We start from the raw sequence: 15,946 nt of genomic DNA on the forward strand, positions 1-15,946 counted from the left end.
GCAAATGTTCAACTTGTAGTTAAATCCTAATCTATCATTATGGATTAATTGGCTCCTTTGTTGGTGCAGTGCTTTATCCTAAGTGTACATTTCTTTCTCCTCTCTTGTCATTTTTTAGTTGATGTTATGGCTGTAATTCAATCCATATTCACCAAAGATGCTTGGCATATGTAACCTTCTCCTTTTTTCTCACAGGTCCAAGACTCTTCCTCTCCTGCCCTATAGATGTCGACGGTTCTAGAGTTTGGTTTACTGACCTGTGGAACTACTCTATTGTTCCGTATCTTCTTGAGGCTGTCAGAGAAGGGCTACAGGTAAGGAGCTTGCATATGAACTACACCTACTCAAAGAGTGTGGGCATGGGGGAATAACAGATACAGCACAACCTAGGTCTTCACGTCTCATTTATTTGTTTTGTTTTACTCTCTTTATACCCCACCTTTCCTTCAAGGAGCTCAAGGTGGTGTAGATGGTTCTCTTCCTCCCTGTTTTATCCTCACAACAACCCTGAGAGGTAGCTTAGGCTGAGAGGCCATGACCATCCCAAGATCCGTGCCCCCCCCCCCCGGGTGTGTTTTATTTGCCGGGATTTGAACCCTGGTCTCCCAGGTACCAGCCCAATCCTCTAACCACTACACCACACTGTCTCTCCTTCAAGCCAGTCACAGCCCACCAACCATTTAGTAGCCTGACAGGAGCTTGGCAAACCCAAGTATGCCTCAGAAGCTTGTGAGGGAACTCTCGCTATGAGAGCATTAATGTTGGGCAAACTCTCTCAGCAACAAGTCCCCGACAGGCATTGAAAACAAGAGTATTTCCTTCCCCCACTTTTGACATTGTTTGGCTTTTGGAGTCACGAGTTATGCAGACTTGCATTAATGCTTTCTTTAGCTTGGAAAGGAATTGCACCAATATCCGGTGGGTTAGACCTAGACTTGCTGGGAACCAACTCCGTCAACGGGACTCAACTACTGGAGGGAAGCGATTTTCACCAATTCCTCCTGCAGCCCTCTCTGTGCTCTGTTGGGCGACACTCGGGGCAGTGTCGGAGCCTCCACTGGATCAGAGTCCCTTCTGCTAACTAAATTAGCTTTTCTTTTCATGCAAGCACATGTCTGGAGCTATCTCACTACATTTATTACTATCTTTTTAAGAACACAGTATTCTTTTCATTGGAGTAAGATGTGGGGAAAGGGCACTTCTCTCCTGCAATTCAAGTAGTTTAGTTTGTGTTCTTATCATTCAGAAGAACAAAGCAGAAGCAATGTAATTAAACTAGTTGTAACATTTTTGTAGAGGTTTTTTTTTTTAAAAAAAGAAATATATATTAAATTCCTTTATGGTGCTTTAGGAGTCATTAAAGTGATTTAGGAGTCTTTTAGGACTGATTGAACTGATAGTGCTTAGTATCTTATTACAAGTTCTAATTGTTCAGCAGCTTCAAGCAGCTCAGACAACACTGCTATTGTTATCTCAGCCAGCATATCTGTGAAACAAACATGATAACTGCTGGTGACTCTGCATCTTAATCTATTTTGTGTTTCATGTTCCCATCCTCAACAAGTCGGTAACCATCTCAGTCTTGTAAGAAAGGACACCATTTGCTGCTGATTGTTTCTCATAAGAATGTATGAAGATGCCTGTGGTTTTTCAGTGCCATAACTTGCTGGATGCACAGTGATCTGAAAGCATATTTCAGACACTTAAATGGCCTTGAATAAAGAAGAAAAAAGGGAAAATAGTGTGCTAAGTCTATAACCTTAACTTTAAGATTTAAGATATTATTCCACATTTTTAGGAAAGGAGACTTGAAAGTAGAACTGGAATTTTATAAGCATCCATTTGCCAGGTTGAATCTATGTCTTTGGAGTAGAAATCCTCTTCTTCTGACATACCATTTCGTTGAGTGAGAGTCCCTGATTTTGGATTACATGGCACCACCTAGTGGACAAATTTGCTCAGTAACCATTTGGTGTGCTCTCAGAATAAAGCATGAATTCTGTTAATTGTTTACTTAATAAATACACACCCTGCTTTCTGAGAAATCTCTACAAAGCATATTTCACTGTATATAGAATTGTTTTATTTCATACATATTGTAATGTTTCTAAAACAATTCTGGATAGAGAAAAAATATACTTTGTAGCAACACCATGCTACAAAGATTTGACAAATGTTGTCAAATTGGATATGTCCTACAGAAGCTTCACTGTCAGAATCCAAAGGTAGCAAAATACGTAGACAGAGATTCCATCTACCTCAAGTGTATGGTTCAATATTTTCTCCTCTTGTGTTTCTAAATGCCTTGGTCAAGAGAATGTTCACCATAAGAGAGAGAGAGAGAGAGAGAGAGAGAGAGAGAGAGAGAGAGAGACTGTAATGGCCAAATGAATAAATGTTTTTTGTTTTAACTAATTGATTGGTTCAAAGGAAGACTGTTGAGAGCTCCCCAGTATTTTCTTTTAAAACTTAAGTTAAAATTTAACACGGTTATAAAAGAGATGAATAGGAATAGGAGCATTTATGTTCGTCATGTAACCCACTGCAGTCATGGGTTGCTCTTGAAATCTTTATGCCTAGAACGCTAATGACTTTCTGATGTTCTCATAATGCATCTTTGCTCCCCGTGGGGTGGGCCTGCTTAATGTTCCACCATGTAAGCTGTCAGAACAGAGAAGTATAGCAAGTGAAAAACAATCCCCCAAAGGGCAGCCACCTTAAACTCTGTATTACAAGCATGGAAACATGAACATTCATTTTCCTCTAGAAACACTTTCTGTAACTTCAGCTTTCATCTTACTCAAATGGTTTTGGCTGGCCCAAGACGCTGCGTGTAAATACATTCACAAAAAGCCATGGCTCCACAGAGCAGGGTTTGTGGTGTATTTTTGCAAGCTACAGTCAAATCAAACCGCCTCTTCAAAGTGGCGAGGTCATGCGTGTTTGAAGTCAAAGACTAAAATGTGTGGAATCACCTGTTCCTTGGGAGATTTTTGGCACCAAAGCAGGGGAAGCTTGCCAAGCACTGAACTGTAGTTCTTTGATGACTTTGAAGCCAAACATTCAAGCAAACAGTTTGGCAAAGGCACTTCTGAAGCTTTAACCACATTTGGTCTAAAAGGACAGGAGATCAGAGAAGCTTCATACCTCTTTTGTTGTTTACAAATTCTCAGAGGAGACGGTTGTCTATCCCTGAGTGCTTCCAGACAACCTGTTTATTGAGCATTCATCTTGATTTGTTTTCAGGGAGATTAGGCAACACAGGCTATTTAAAGAGCATTCATTATGAATTGAGGGGTTGTTGGGGGGCGCTGATGACATGTGAAACCAAGTGTTATCCTGCACTTTCCTGTGCATTCTCCTTTTGCTTGCCTCGTTGCACATGCTCAGTTCTCATGAGCTGGCCAGCCCCATTAGTCCTTACTTTCAATTCACATGTACTAAGAGTTCATCCTAGGTACCTGCAACGCATAAAGATCCCATGGTTGTGTGTGATATATGATATCAATGTGCGGTAGGGGCACTTTGGTCCCACCATTCTCCTTGAGGAAACCCTCATAAACGTCTGAGGAATCCCAGGCTTTCCCAGAACACAGAAAACCATTGCTGTGATGGTTGTGACCTATGAGAAATCCAGATGCTCGGACACCTCCAAATGCTTGGGAATCATCATTCCACATCACTTGCAATGAACAGGCAACCCAGGAACAGTTAGAGCTTGGTGCTTAAAGGAAGAAGCATGCAGAGCTCTGGCTGTTCTTGGCTCGGACATTTTTACACAATGGGAGATTCCTCTTGTGAAATGTCATGACAAACCAAGAGGCTATACCTTAAAGGCCTATATATCCCCACCCCACTCACCATCCTCCACCCCTCCCCATCTTTTCTTCCCAACTTTATACTGTATGCAGCACTAATGCCTCGCAACAAATAAAACTGATCTGTAGAAAACACAACTTGAAAAAAAGACAATGCGCATATTTTTGAAAACTAGGAAATCTTTAATAGGAATTTGTTTTTGTTTTTTTAAAAAAGGGCCTATATATTGAAAAATCTAATCTTTTAATGAGGGTCGATGTCTTGTTCTCGCTTGCAGTTGTATGGAAGAAGAGCACCATGGGAAGACCCTGCCAAATGGGTAATGGACACTTACCCATGGGCAGCCACCCCACAACACCATGAATGGCCTCCCTTGCTGCAACTGCGGCCAGAAGATGTTGGATTTGATGGGTACTCCATGCCTCGGGAAGGTTCAACCAGCAAGCAAGTTCCACCTAGTGATGCCGAAGGAGATCCTCTGGTGAGATTTCTCAGCTGGTCAGCAGCACAAATTTTATTGTGTTGAATGTTGTATCATTTGGAAGCATTGAGACTTGGTCCAGGAAGGCACAGGTGGTCTGTATGACCCCAGTCTAGCCCCATGTGTGGTTTGTGGCTCATCCTAGAAGTTTAGAATTGTGTTGCAGATGTGATGGTATCTACTTGGCTTGCAATGTCTGTGTGATTGCTTTGTGTATGCTGTGCTAACCTTACAATATGTTCTATGAGAAGCATCTCTTAAGTTTTGGAAGGAGTAAAACAGTGATTACAAACCGCCTTGGAAACTTATCTCAAGGCCATGCCTTCTGCAAATTCTTTCACTGAGCAGATTATGGTAATGGTGCCCTTTTCATGTTACAACAGCACCACAGAAGCTGCTTTTTCCATGGATTCATAGGATGGCACTGTTATGTGAGTGGTCTTGCCCATTACAAACAAATGGGGGACCCAAAATCTCTTATACTCTCAACTGGCTGCAAAAAACCCCACTTCAGCATCAATGACATTACATGTGACTTGCAAAAGGGACTTAGATAAGGGGTGGGGAATCTAATCCCCTGAGACTGCATTCATCCCTAACTTGATGCAAGTCTGAGGAGCCAATAGAGAGGAGATGGGTGGGGGGAGGGGGGCGCACCCAGGAGAACATCAAAATGAACAGAGTGATGGAAGGAGGGCGTTTGCAAGCAGTCGGTTCACACTTCCAGCAAGAGCAATCATACCCTCCCCTGGCAGCCCACTGAGAGGGGAGAGAAAGGGGTGGGCCCTTGACAAACACTGTTTTTCGCCCTGCCCAACCTTGGCATGTGAGCCGCAACAGATCCAAGTGTTCCCTGACCCTGCATTGCATGATGCGTTGGAGATGGGTAACTTATAACCTCCAGAGAAAGGTTGAAATGTTTGGCATGATCTGCTACTAGGATAGAAGGATTTTTCTAGCTTGTCCAGCAAGCTAGTTCCACTCCACCCAGCCTAACTCCAGTTCCTGTTTCCACCACGTAGCTACTGCCAGTAGTCCATAAACACCAAGGAAGAATTGGTTGCCCAGTCTACCCTGCTTGTGTAGGTGCTAGATTTCTTGTGGCATTGAATGCTAATTGAGGGTCTTATGCAGCAAGCAGAGCAAGTGCTTAAACAGGCCAATAAATAAAAGTGGAAATGGAGTAACATTCAAGTAACACCGCTTGTCCTCTTGTGATATTTCCTCAGATGAACATGCTGATGAGATTGCAGGAGGCAGCTAACTATTCAAGCCCACAGAGTTACGACAGTGACTCCAACAGCAATAGCCATCATGATGACATCCTCGATTCATCTCTGGAATCAACATTATGATGCGAAAATAGCAGAAGTGGGTTATTTCCCATGGTCCATCTCCTGCCTTGCTTAGAAGACATAATCACCAAACCATGAAATCACTGGTCTTTAGTCCAGCTGGACATCTCAGTATTAGAGCTGCAAGAACAATAGAGACACTATTCCGCCCCTTCTGTTTCTTCCCCAACCACCCCCTTTTCAGTCTCAAATATGGGTGCAGGCAACCCAGTTGATGTTTTTGAATTGTGTTTTTATTTTCCTTAATAATTAGAACTGCACTACTTTGTTTTTGTTTTTTTTTACATTGCTGTGAGCTCACATGCCTAAGACACTGAATACATGTTTTTCCCCCATACCAACAATTACATTAGTCATAGTAATTTGTGGTGGGCGTGAGGGAAGAAGGAACAAAAAATGTTCACCTACAAAGCTATGAAGCAAAAGAGCTTTGTGCCATGTACTGTCCAGAAAGGGAGAAAAGGGAGTGGATCTTGCCTCTGCTGCTTCTGACCAAACTCATTCAGAATTTGCTGAACTTAAACATCATCTTTCAGTCTAACCTCATCTACAGATAGTTCTGGTGCTATAAAATATTTGCTTGCCTTGATAATGTTCCACAAAAGGCAAAGAGCTGAGAAACAGGGAAAACACGCACACACACACATGTACACACACACACACACTTATGGGTGTTCTCTAGTTAGAGATCTGGCTTTTTATGTTTATGTATTTAGTTTTCTTTATATAGGTGCAGATGTAAGGCTTAATCCACCCCAAACACAGATGTTGCACATCATTTGCTACTTTTCAATGGAGCCACGAACCTTTGAGCCACAGCAGCATGTTGTGGACTATGACCATTTTTGCCAGGATTCAAAGTAATGCGTAGGAAAACAAACATACCCACAGCCTGTGTTTTACTTCCACTTTTTGCTTTAGCAGTTGTCACCGCTGAAGAGGCAAGTGGCTTTTAAAACTAGATTGCAGCTTGTCTCTTCAGGAATAGGATCTGCATCAGGGAAGACTGGAAGCAAAACTCCAGTGTGGATTTCATAACCCATGGATGCACATCTGTTCTTTGCATAGCTGCCCATACCGGAAGGGTGAAAGCACGCTTAATGAACACTTCCGGTTTTAGTTACACTGTTACTTAACCCAAACATTTACCAAAAGTTTGAGGCAGCAATTGTTTAGCCTTCACACTGCCCAAGTACAATTTTTTAACACTTCATCCTCATGCCTCAAAATAAACTATTTTTGAAATGCCCTCATTTTCAAAAGCCACTTGTCATGAGGAATGAGAATTCACTGTTGTTCAATACAAAAACACTAAAGCCTATTTGGACTCCTAGAACTTGTTAAATCGTTTTTATTAAGCCAGGTCTTGCGTAAAGGAGAACTGTGTCTTTAAATATTTTATTTGTTTCTTTGAAGGGTCGTGTTTTTGAACCTATCTGGTTCTTAGATTCTCCTTTTCCTCCTTGCCCAAACGCACAGAGTAAAGATTCGTGTTTTTTAATATTTTTTTTTAAAAAAAAATCTTGGTGCTTCTGCTGGGGAACAAGAACACCTCACAAAGAATTGCACTCTGGTTTGTGTTTTTCTGTTTGAAATATACAACTAGTCAGCTATCTCAGGCTGTACCACAGCTAGAGCCACAGTCAAAACACACACCTACACACACGCCTTTTCAGCTATCTTTGGGTGCTGATTTTTTTTAAAGTGATGCCTTACCTACTTTCTACTAATTGTGTTTGAATTCCATTAGTGCTGCATATGATGGGGGTTTTTTATTTAAACAAAACAGGGCTATAGGAGTCATCTCTTGGAGTACAATTATGTGAGTTGCTGTGAATACTGTTTGTAATAAGCTAATTGAGATTTCTTCTGTTTTTTTAAAAAAAGTGACAATAACTAAAAGAGTGGAAAAAAATAAGAGGGAGAGGGCTTTTCAGAATGTCCATATCAACTTACAGCTAACAGTTTATTGGACAAATGTTTATCTAATAGAGGCAGAAACAAATATTCTAGGATGCTGTACAGCATCACTGCTAGAATCTTTTGTTTTAGAACATGCAGGTTAGATGTTTGTCACCATTTTGAAAAGAAAGTGTTAAATCTTTGTAGGGTTAATATGATGCAACAGACACAAGCCCTCTTCAGACATTATAAATGTCAAAGCGTATAGGACAGTCCTCAGCAACCTTGCGCCCTCCAGAAGTTTTAGAGGGCACCAGGTTGACAAAGGGCACCGTAAGAGCTCTCGCCCCACTTCCAATCACGTTGTGTTGAGCAGCAAGGTATATAGGGGGCTTGTAAACGGGTACCCCTGAGTATATTTACAAGCCTCTTTGCAATCAGGAACCCCAGTTGTGCAGAGGTTTGTCAGCATGTTCATGGGAGCAAACTTACAATCCCACTTCAATCCTTACCATTCAACACAGCAAAGTCGGGGGGAGGGGGGAGCAGGACTGCTACACAGTGTTCCCTGCCTCCCAGACATCCAGAACCTGGTGGTGCAGCAATGAAACCGCTCGCACATTTGCAAAGCTAAGCAGGATCTTCTATGATTTCAAATTGGATGGAAGACCATGTGTTGAGATTCCTGCAATGAAGAGGGTCAGACTAGATGACATTCAGAGTCCCTTCCATCTCTACAATTCTATGATTCTAATTACCACCTGTGATTCTAACTTTGTAATGCCTGAAGAGGACTATGGTTATGCTACCATGCCTCATGAAAGAGTAAGGGTTTTTTATTATACCTCATAACTTTCTGCTCTTGGTGACGTGTGAATTTAATCTGTTGTGTTTTGGAGTTTTTTGTGAACTTGCTCCCATTATGTTTTTCTAGAACTAATGGCCTGTTGAACTGTTGAACCAGAATTGCTTGAGTGTTTCATCATAACAAGATAGAAGGAGGGTACTTAGCTGACCTTCTTGATTCTCACCTGGTTGCTGATAATGGGCCACAGTGATCCACAGCCCTAAGCAGATCCGTCTAACATGCTGGAGAGAGCTAGTTTTTTAGCTCCCTGCTTCTTAGGACCTCTTGCGGGACAGATTTGAAAGGTTCTCCCAGGTCAAAAATTCCCTTCATATGGAAATCGTCATCCTAGAAAATGATTCTTTCTTTGCCTTCTCCCTGAAGTGCTATCTTTACACTTGCAGGTTTTTTTAAAAAACAAACAAGCCAAGAACCAGCATTAAAACAGGAGATCCATGTACATTTTGAATGGTATAGTCCCAGGAAATTTGTACTGCATGCCTTTTATAAATGTTTGAATAGATTCATCATACCCAACATTGAACACAGTCTGGACTTCTTTCAGCATAGCACTTTCCTTCATAGGAATATGTGGGGTTCTCCGTTGAAATAATTTTGAAGGAAAAAGAAGTTTAGAGGAAGACCACCTGCATTGGGAAAGACCCATCTGTGTCCCATTGGAGTTTGGTTTCTACATTGCATGTTTTTAAAGCAGTTTCTGTTTCGCACCCCATGGATGTTGTAGTTGGCGACCCATACTTCTGGAGTCTTGCAGAGTTCCTAAAGTCATACCCTGATGATTCAGTAGCAACCACACACTCTACCTGGAACCCAGAGCTTGCCTAGAAGGAAGTGCACATCATACGGGCAATATATTTTGTTGTATATGTGAGGCTTTCCCCCAAGTCCGGGATTTTCAAACTAGGGGAAGATTCACCTAAGTTGCTGTGTACAATGAATGAGGTCTGCTCATGCAATGGGACCTTCTTCCCTCTGCAGCCCATAAATCTGTTATGGAGGGTTGAGGGAGACCATAGAACAGGTTTGGGGGGTACAGGGGAGAGAAGAAGCAAACTCATTGTGCAAGCAGACCTTGTTCGCTGTGTGTGTACCCCAGTTATCGCAGTGTTGAAGTCCACCCCAAGTGATGATATAGTGCAGGTTGGAGTCAGGCATTGTACCTGTATGGCAAGATCTACTTGGAACTGTGTAGCATGAGTGATTCCCAGCTGCCATGCCTTTAACATGCAACATTAAAATGTCTTGCTGAAAGCATCATTGCCCCATAGTTAATAGTGCTAAGAAAAGTATGCCCTGGAAAGGTTCCCACCATCTCCTGCCTTTTCTCTGCTAAAAACAGAGGGATCCTGTTTAAAGTAAACCAACCAATGAGAGGGTTTTTCCCGAGCCAGTGGGGACTTTTTTCCTAAGGGAACTGTGGAATCGGGTTCTTGAAGTGTGTATGCATAGGCTCATAAGAAACATTCAAGGATTCTGCTCACCCTACCCAATATAGTAAACAATGTTTATTACAGTTGTGCCCCAGTGGCTAAATTATACAATTTGATTCCCAACCACCACCTCCCCTTGTATCTGTTTGGAATTGACAATTAGAGTTTGCTATTTGTCATTTCCAGTCAAGTCTCCTCCTCTGCAAAGTGGTTTCTGTGACGGTACATTAACAACTTTACCCTGTTGCGCAAGTCCAGAAACTTCTTATAAAAGTGCCGCAAATTTATCCTGATGCAGTGATTCCATGCATGCTTCTGCTGTCTGGTCCATTTCAAAGCAAAGAGCAACTCTTCATATGTAGAAAGCAAAAACCACGTATGGAGATGATCTCTCCAGTGAAATGTGTGGAGAAATTTTATTTAGCCGAAGGCTTTGTTGTCCAGCCAGACTGAATTGGGAGCACAGAGATTTCACAAACATCAAGACATACAAGAATTATTTACAGGAATGATATGGCTGGGGAAAGCAGTATGTGGGATCTTGACTGACATCAGATATATAGCCTATTTTACTCCCTTTACAAAATCTCTATGCTGGGTATTCAGGTTTTTTCCCTCTCCTGCATATCCTGTTGCCATGAACAGGAAATGAATTCTATCTTTTTATTACCATAGTTTGTGTCACTTAAAAATAATTTACATTGAGCAACTTCATCCTTTGGGATGATCAGACAACTTCAGTATCCTTTCTGAAACTTCGGGATTCAGGGTTACCTGTTGTGCACATTTCTTACCTAGCTCTTCTTTGCAACATTGATAAATAAAAATTCCTTCCCTTTTTAGAATGATGAAATACTTCATCTGAGTTGCTTCCAGTTTTGCCTTCCCTCAACCTGCCCCACAAATTGGAATTACTTCTTGGTTTTTAGTGCAAGACTCTATGCAACAGTCATGTTTTGTTATAAATTGGAAGCATGCAAAATATTTCTTTCCTTCATAACTGTCAAGAATTGTACAAGTCATATATTGGATTTCTTTTTTTTTTTTTAGGGTGATGGTGCAGAAACAGGGAGGGGTTGGTTAGTTCCTCCTCCTTTTTGGTATATTTTGGAGAGACAAATAAACCCCTTACAATATTGCATTGGTGATGCTGACATTTTTTATATTCTGTGTCTTGAAACTTGTCTAAATGTGACAATTCCCTTTTAAGGAAAAGGAGAGAGCGAGGGGGAAAAAACACATGGAAAAAAATTGTGGAGATTAAATGGAAGGTTGCTGTTTTGATCTAGTTGTTTCCAGTGGAACCATTTATGAGAAAAGTTCTCTTTTAAGATGTACATTTTTTTTCATTGTAACATAGAACTGTAAATATTTGATTACAAGTGCTGCATTTTGATGAATTTTTTCTAGCCATTTTTAAAGAGAAAAACTAGGAATTGAGTATTTTGTGTACAGTATGATGTTTACCTCCGCCCTACCATCCCTATTTAATTTTCTGTTACCATTTAGGATTGGAATCTGCCGTTGGTCTGTTTTGGACCATTCCTCCCTCTGGCCTGCCCTTCTCACCCCTGTCCTGTGTCATGGAGAATAAAGCTAATGATTGTACCAGTCTTAAATTATTCATGATTCAATAAATTTGATGATTATTTATTCAGATTGGTTGGTCTTACTGCCGTTTTTACTGCTGTAAGGGTTGGAGCAAAATTCCGCATAGTTCATATGCCATATAAACTATAATAGCAGCAGTAGTTGGGTGATGTGCCGCATTCACCAGTCCAATTATCTGTGTGTTTTGGATTCAGATCCTTTCATCTTTATTATTAAAGTCACGTTGCCGTACTCTCAGCAACAACAATCTGCACATGCTGCCGAAGAGAATGTTCAAGGCTCATTTCAAGTCCACAGAACTTTAAGAACAGATACTTGATGAATCAGAGTGTTTTAACTGTGCAGACAGTCACAAGACAAGGGATGCACACCCTAAACGAGGTTTTCATTGTCCTCTCAGGTGGACAATGCATGGGTCTCCCAGTTGCCCACATGGGATCTGCAAGTATACAAACATTACTAGTGTTCCTGTAAGCTTTAAAAAAAGTGAAAAGGGGAGTGTGTAATGCATGGGATGAAGAAAGTGGGTCGTGAGAAGTTTCTCCCTCATAAGAACTAGAACCCTGTGTAATCCAATAAAGCTGAATGGTGTTTTTTAAAAAAAAAATGGTAAAGGATCCCTGGATGGTTAAGTCCAGTTAAAGGTGACTATGGGCTTGCGGCGCTCATCTTGCTTTTGGCGTTTGTCCACAGACAGCTTTCCGGGTCATGTGGCAAGCATGACTAAACCACTACTGGTGCAACAGAACACTGTGATGGAAGCCAGAGTGCACAGAAATGCCATTTACCTTCCCACTGCAGTGGTACCTATTTATCGACTTGCACTGGTGTGCTTTCAAACTGCTAGGTTGGCAGGAGCTGGGACTGAGCAACGTGAGCTCATCCCATCATGGGGATTCGAACTGTCGACCTTCCAATCGTCAAGCCCAAGAGGCCCAGTGGTTTAGACCACAGTGCCACCCTAGTTGAATGGTGGGAAACAGTGGATACAAAGAAAAAAGGAAGTACTGCTTCACACATAGAGCAAGTTCCAAATTTGCTGCCAAAAGAGTCAAATTCATGGAGAAACATGTCTACTAGTCATGGTGTCTACATTACCTCTAGTATCAGGCAATATGGTACTGACTACCAGTTACTGGAAAACACTGTGCTATTGCTGTCATGCTCTGCTTGTGGGCTTCCCATAGGCATCTGGTTGACCACTCTGCAGATGCTGGACTAGATGAGTCTTATATCTGAACCAGCAAGATTCTTATGTTGTTAAGGCAGCCTCTTTGAGTTCAATGGGACTTTTCTTCCTGGAAACTGGGTACATGATTGCACCCTAAATGATCAAACATGTTTTTCTGTCATAACTGTCCTCGAGAAACAACTAGTGGAGAAAGATGAGGTTGTTGTCGTTTAGTCATGTCCAACTCTTCGTGACTCCATGGACCAGAGCATGCCAGGCACTTCTGTCTTCCACTGCCTCCTGCAGTTTGGTCAAACTCATGTTTGTATCTTCGAGAACACTGTCCAACCATCTCGTCCTCTGTTGTCCCCTTCTCCTTGTGCCCTCAATCTTTCCCAACATCAGGGTCTTTTCCAGGGAGTCTTCTCTTCTCATGAGGTGACCAAAGTATTGGAGCCTCAGCTTCACAATCTGTCCTTCCAGTGAGCACTCAGGGCTATTTCCTTAAGAATGGATAGGTTGGATCTTCTTGCAGTCCATGGGACTTTCAAGAGTCTCCTCCAGCACCATAATTCAAATCCATCAATTCTTCGGCGAGCAGTATATTACTATGTAAAAATAAATTATTTCCTTAAGAATGGATAGGTTTGATCTTCTTGCAGTCCATGGGACTCTCAAGAGTCTCCTCCAGCACCATAATTCAAAAGCATCAATTCTTCGGCGATCAGCCTTCTTTATGGTCCAACTCTCACTTCCATACATCACTGGAAGGTGAGGTAGAGGCGTTCAAATGTTCGTAGGCAGCATTTTATCGGCAAACCTAGAGATAGCATAGTATCCAGTCATTTACAATGTGAATGAGACGTGTGATCCAGAAAATAAGCTGCCTTAAATCTCATTGGTGTAAGATATAGTGATTTAAGCATTAATGAATAGGATTATCAAATTGCTTAGCCTTGTCTGGTTTGATGCCAAAATTATTTAGTATTGTTATGTACACCGTCCCTGTCTCTGAGTGGTGAGAGAATCCAGGGGTTCCAGTGTTTGCCCAGGGTTTGGAGTCTTTGGAATGAAGGTTAGTAAGACTGGGAATTCTATAGGCTATATGGTTTATTCAGTGGCGTAGCGTGGGTTGTCAGCACCCGGGGCAAGGCAAGTAATTTGCACCCCCTAACCCGTGAATTTGCGCCCCCTAACCCTAACCCCCAGATGTTGCGCCCGGTGTGGCCGGCCCTCCCTGCACCCCCACGCTACGCCACTGGGTTTATTTACACATATATACAAGCTACACATATGATAAAGGGATTCACAGCATTAACATCCCCAACGATCTTTCTTCTCCATTAATCACAGCTTTGGATCCAGTACAGAGCAAACATGTTCCTGTGTCTTTCAGTCTGCTTCCAGCTCAACTTAGCCACTCTGGCTATGCTTTTCCTACCTGACAGCTAGTTTGGGGTGGTGATAAAGCCTATCCATTTGTTCCATGGCACAGAGCAACATCTCCGGTTCTGCTAATTGTTGTGACTTTACTAGCTAGCCTAAATCATTACCTCAACAAAGGAACTGGTTTATTGCAGGACAGCAGCCAGACTGACACCCTCCAAAACACACACATTAGGATATGAAGATCTCTCAGGAAAGTTTTTGTAATTATCTCAACCTGACCACGAGATGGCAGCAAACTCAAGCTAACTGAAATTGGGCTTTGCTTGGTTGCTTAAGTGACCAAATCTTCATATAAACTCAAGCTCGCTCTTGCTCCCTCCCTCCCTCCTTTCTCCCAGTGCAGGTCCCTGTGTGGCTCACAACAAGAATGGAAACAAACACAACTAAAAATACACAAGCAGTGTAAAAAAAAAAAGTAACTCTATTTAAAACTGCATTGAAAACACGAAAGCATTTAGAAGTGCACAAAAAAAGAAAATGTACACTCCCAGCACTTGCATTTAAAAGTTTCAAAATAAGAGATTGGGGGGGGGGGACAACTTGTATACTTTTAGAACATGGGAAGATGCCTTACACAGGCTGACCATAATTTATTTTTACATAGTAATATACTACTCGCCGAAGAATTGATGCTTTTGAATTATGGTGCTGGAGGAGACTCTTGAAAGTCCCATGGACTGCAAGAAGATCCAACCTATCCATTCTTAAGGAAATAGCCCTGAGTGCTCACTGGAAGGACAGATTGTGAAGCTGAGGCTCCAATACTTTGGCCACCTCATGAGAAGAGAAGACTCCCTGGAAAAGACCTGATGTTGGGAAAGATTGAGGGCACAAGGAGAAGGGGACGACAGAGGACGAGATGGTTGGACAGTGTTCTCGAAGATACAAACATGAGTTTGACCAAACTCCGGGAGGCAGTGAAAGACAGGAGTGTTGGGAAAGATGTTGGGAAAGATGGAGGGCACAAGGAGAAGGGGAGAACAGAGGACAAGATGGTTGGACAGTGTTCTTGAAGCTACCAGGATGAGTTTGACCAAACTGCGGGAGGCAGTGGAAGACAGGAGTGCCTGGTGTGCTCTGGTCCATGGGGTCACGAAGAGTCGGACACGACTAAACGACAACAAATATACTTAAGGCAGTCTCTCTAAGTAATTTACAAAATAACAAGTACATCATAACAATTAAACTGAGAAACTACAATAAAACTACAGTATGGGCTCCTCTGAGATGAAGGGAAGAATAATAATAACAATAATAAATGCAATGCTCTACTAAAACGCTGCTCAAGATTGCTTTGGCTACACGTCTATTGCATGGCTGGAATGAGTTCAAGAAATCACTGAGGCCCTGCCTGCACTACACATTTAAAGCAATATTTAAAGCACTTTAAACAGCCATGGCTTCACCCCCAAAATTACCATGCTGCAAACTACATAGTTTATCATCTCAGTCCTTTAATATTTTTGTGGAGAAGCATTCATGCCATTTGGTGGTTGTTAGCTCCCCCACACTTCTTTCTTTCTTTCTTTCTTTCTTTCTTTCTTTCTTTCTTTCTTTCTTTCTTTCTTCCTTCCTTCCTTCCTTCCTTCCTTCCTTCCTTCCTTCCTTCCTTCCTTCCTTCCTTCCTTCCTTCTTCCTTCCTTCCTACCTTGATGGCACTAAATAGCAACTCTGTTCCCACTTCTTACTACCCTGCTTTTCATCAGTCTCTTATCAGCTTCTTGGCACTTTCTCACTCACAGATTGAGTGACAGTAGCAATGAAGACTGAAATGTAGGACCTTATTTTTAGCTGCATGTAATTGTTCTCTCTGATTTATATGCATTATAAAATGAAATTTATTTATTTACAGATGAGAAG

At 41.8% G+C, this 15,946-nt stretch overlaps 1 protein-coding gene across 19 annotated transcripts in view; it reads left to right on the plus strand.

Moving 5' to 3' along the window:
- The window catches only part of NAV2 (neuron navigator 2), a 555,491-nt gene extending 543,977 nt beyond the window's left edge, over positions 1 to 11,514 (plus strand). For all 19 annotated transcript variants that reach the window (XM_083748518.1, XM_083748520.1, XM_083748503.1 and 16 more), the window contains 3 exons: positions 196 to 314; positions 4,097 to 4,300; positions 5,530 to 11,514. In XM_083748518.1, coding sequence (XP_083604644.1) covers positions 196 to 314; positions 4,097 to 4,300; positions 5,530 to 5,655 — 449 coding nt within the window. In that variant the 3' untranslated portion in view covers positions 5,656 to 11,514. The remainder of the gene's footprint in view (positions 1 to 195; positions 315 to 4,096; positions 4,301 to 5,529) is intronic.
- Positions 11,515 to 15,946: the final 4,432 nt, after the last annotated feature.

Source organism: Podarcis gaigeae, assembly GCF_964106915.1.
Source record: "Podarcis gaigeae genome assembly, chromosome: 1".
NCBI classification, from domain to species: Eukaryota; Metazoa; Chordata; class Lepidosauria; order Squamata; family Lacertidae; genus Podarcis; species Podarcis gaigeae.